Genomic DNA, 2209 nt, shown 5'->3' with positions numbered 1-2209 from the left:
CACTCTGCCTGCTGGAGGGTGCAGTTGCACCTCTTGACCGCGAGCTGATCGGGGGGCGCTGTTCGCTGCAGGACTGACCGAGCTGCCGCTGCTGGGTCCGCGCACCACAGAGTGAGAACCGACGCGGGGCTTTGAACGCGACCACGACACAACAGAACCGTCTGAGGTCAAGACTCCCATCTCTTATCTCACGGTGTGTTGGTTTTGAACCGGAGAGTAACGAGGAGACGTTACAGAGAGCCATGAAGCGCGGGAGTCATCGATCTGTGTGCGCATGCGCAGTGAGAGACTCAGTCAGACGGGCTGAGGCTCACATCACGCAGTGAACCTCCAGCAGCCCGATGGGAAGCTCCCAAGGCCGTTTCTAAAAGTAGTTTCATCAAGTCAGGATTGGCTTTGGTGACATTATTAATACAAAATATATAAATGTTTATATAGATGTTTCTTTCTTAAAACACTGCGCGTCACTCACCAGAGAAACCAAACGCAGACTGACGGAACAAAGCAAATGTGTAAAGTAGAGACTCTCATCCTGATTCAACTGCAGTCACAAGAACATGAAGAAGAAGAACTCCACAAGAACATGAAGAAGAAGAAGAAGAACTCCACAAGAACATGAAGAACTCCACAAGAACATGAAGAAGAAGAACTCCACAAGAAGAAGAACTCCACAAGAACATGAAGAAGAAGAACTGATCATGAATGATAGACAACAGAGGAGATAACATCTGAGACTTCGTCTCTGTTCGGTCTTTAAACTCTTCAGTAAATATCAGCTTCATTTAAATCCCCCGTTCGCTCCTGGGTGCGCGCGCTGGGCACCTCCGTGCGTAAAGACGCAGACCCGTGCGCGCGCCTCCCCAAAAGAAGCGTCCGCGAGGCGCGTGTACCTTCTTGCTGTCCCCCGTCAGAGAGCCGGACCGGTTCTGCGCCGCCATGGTCCCCTGCTGCGGCGACATGCTGTCCATCAGGAGCGCGCGCATCCACGGGGCCGCGCGCGCGGACGAGTTATTCCCATAGCACGAGCGCGAATAAATCCAAAGTTCTATCCGGCGGAGAGAAAGGCGCGAGCCCGAGGAGAAGCCATGATGGAGAGGAAGAGGAGGAAGAGGAGGGAGAGGAGCTGCAGCCTCTGTGCGGCTCCGCGCTGACACTGAGCGCCGCGCTGCCGCCGCCTCGCTCTACTCCGAGGTTGGAATTTAGCGGGGATGAAACACACACACTTCCGGTCTCGCTTTTCAAAATAAAATCGCGTTTATGACAGGACGCGTTGGGGACGTGGGTCAACGTGAAGGTGTTTAAAGTCGAGCTAAAGGAAACGTTGTCATCAAGAGGGAACTTCCTTTTGCATGTTGCACCTCGCTAGTGTTTACATTTATTTTCCTAAATGAATACTCTGTACATATCTTTCATATAATCTATTTTTATTTTGTATTTATCAGTATTTTATGTCTGTGGGATGCACTCTGACAACACATTTCCTCTTCGGGATTAATAAAGTATTCATTCATTCATTCATGTCTGAATGAAGAGACTTCACATTTTGCATATTGTCAGTTTATATCCACTCAGCGTTCATTTATTTGCACTATTTGTTTTTATTTTTTTTACTTGTGTGTGCAAAACTTAATTTTTATATTTTATTAATGGTCTTTGGTGCTTTTTAAAAACTGAGATTCATGTCGCGTGTTGACATGAATCTCAGTGGATTTTAGTTTTTGGACCTTTATCCGATTTTTTAATTAATTTTATTAAGATTACTAATATAATTCATATTCACCCCAATTGTCATTTTACATGTTGTTTTAAACAAAAAGAGGATTTATTCATCCTTTATTTTGAAGGGTTTTCATGTTCATGATGTTTCCTTGTGAAATGAGCTGAGCTGTCTGCAGGAGTTTGTCCACTCTGTTTTATTTTATCAGTGTATTAAATGTGCGTTATGATTCATGCACTGCGCTCATTGTTTGCTTCTTTTATTTTGAAGGCAGAGCTGAATCCTGTCGCCTCGCGCTCTAATCCACAGGTCTTGACGCAGCCCATGTCCCTGAAAGCATGCTTGTAAGTGTGTCACTATGTGTGTGTGCGTGTGTGTGTGTGTGTGTGTGTGTGTGTGTGCGTGCGTGCGTGCGTGCGTGCGTGCGTGTGTGTGTGTGTGTGTGTGTGTGTTTCCTGTCGTCAGTGCCATAAAGAAGCTGCCTGTTCTGGG

General features: G+C 46.7%; 1 protein-coding gene across 1 annotated transcript in view; it reads right to left on the bottom strand.

Annotated features, from left to right (window-relative positions):
• The window catches only part of LOC137803564 (rho GTPase-activating protein 20-like), a 21915-nt gene extending 20783 nt beyond the window's left edge, over nucleotides 1–1132 (bottom strand). Inside the window, exon 1 of the mRNA XM_068602105.1 lies at nucleotides 891–1132. Coding sequence (XP_068458206.1) covers nucleotides 891–983 — 93 coding nt within the window. The 5' untranslated portion in view covers nucleotides 984–1132. The remainder of the gene's footprint in view (nucleotides 1–890) is intronic.
• Between the last annotated feature and the right edge of the window lie 1077 nt (nucleotides 1133–2209).

This window comes from Clinocottus analis, unplaced genomic scaffold (genome assembly GCF_023055335.1).
Source record: "Clinocottus analis isolate CAN_PGR_092001 unplaced genomic scaffold, fCliAna1.0.p SCAF_59, whole genome shotgun sequence".
Taxonomy (NCBI): domain Eukaryota; kingdom Metazoa; phylum Chordata; class Actinopteri; order Perciformes; family Cottidae; genus Clinocottus; species Clinocottus analis.
This window is presented reverse-complemented; position numbering and strand designations above follow the sequence as displayed.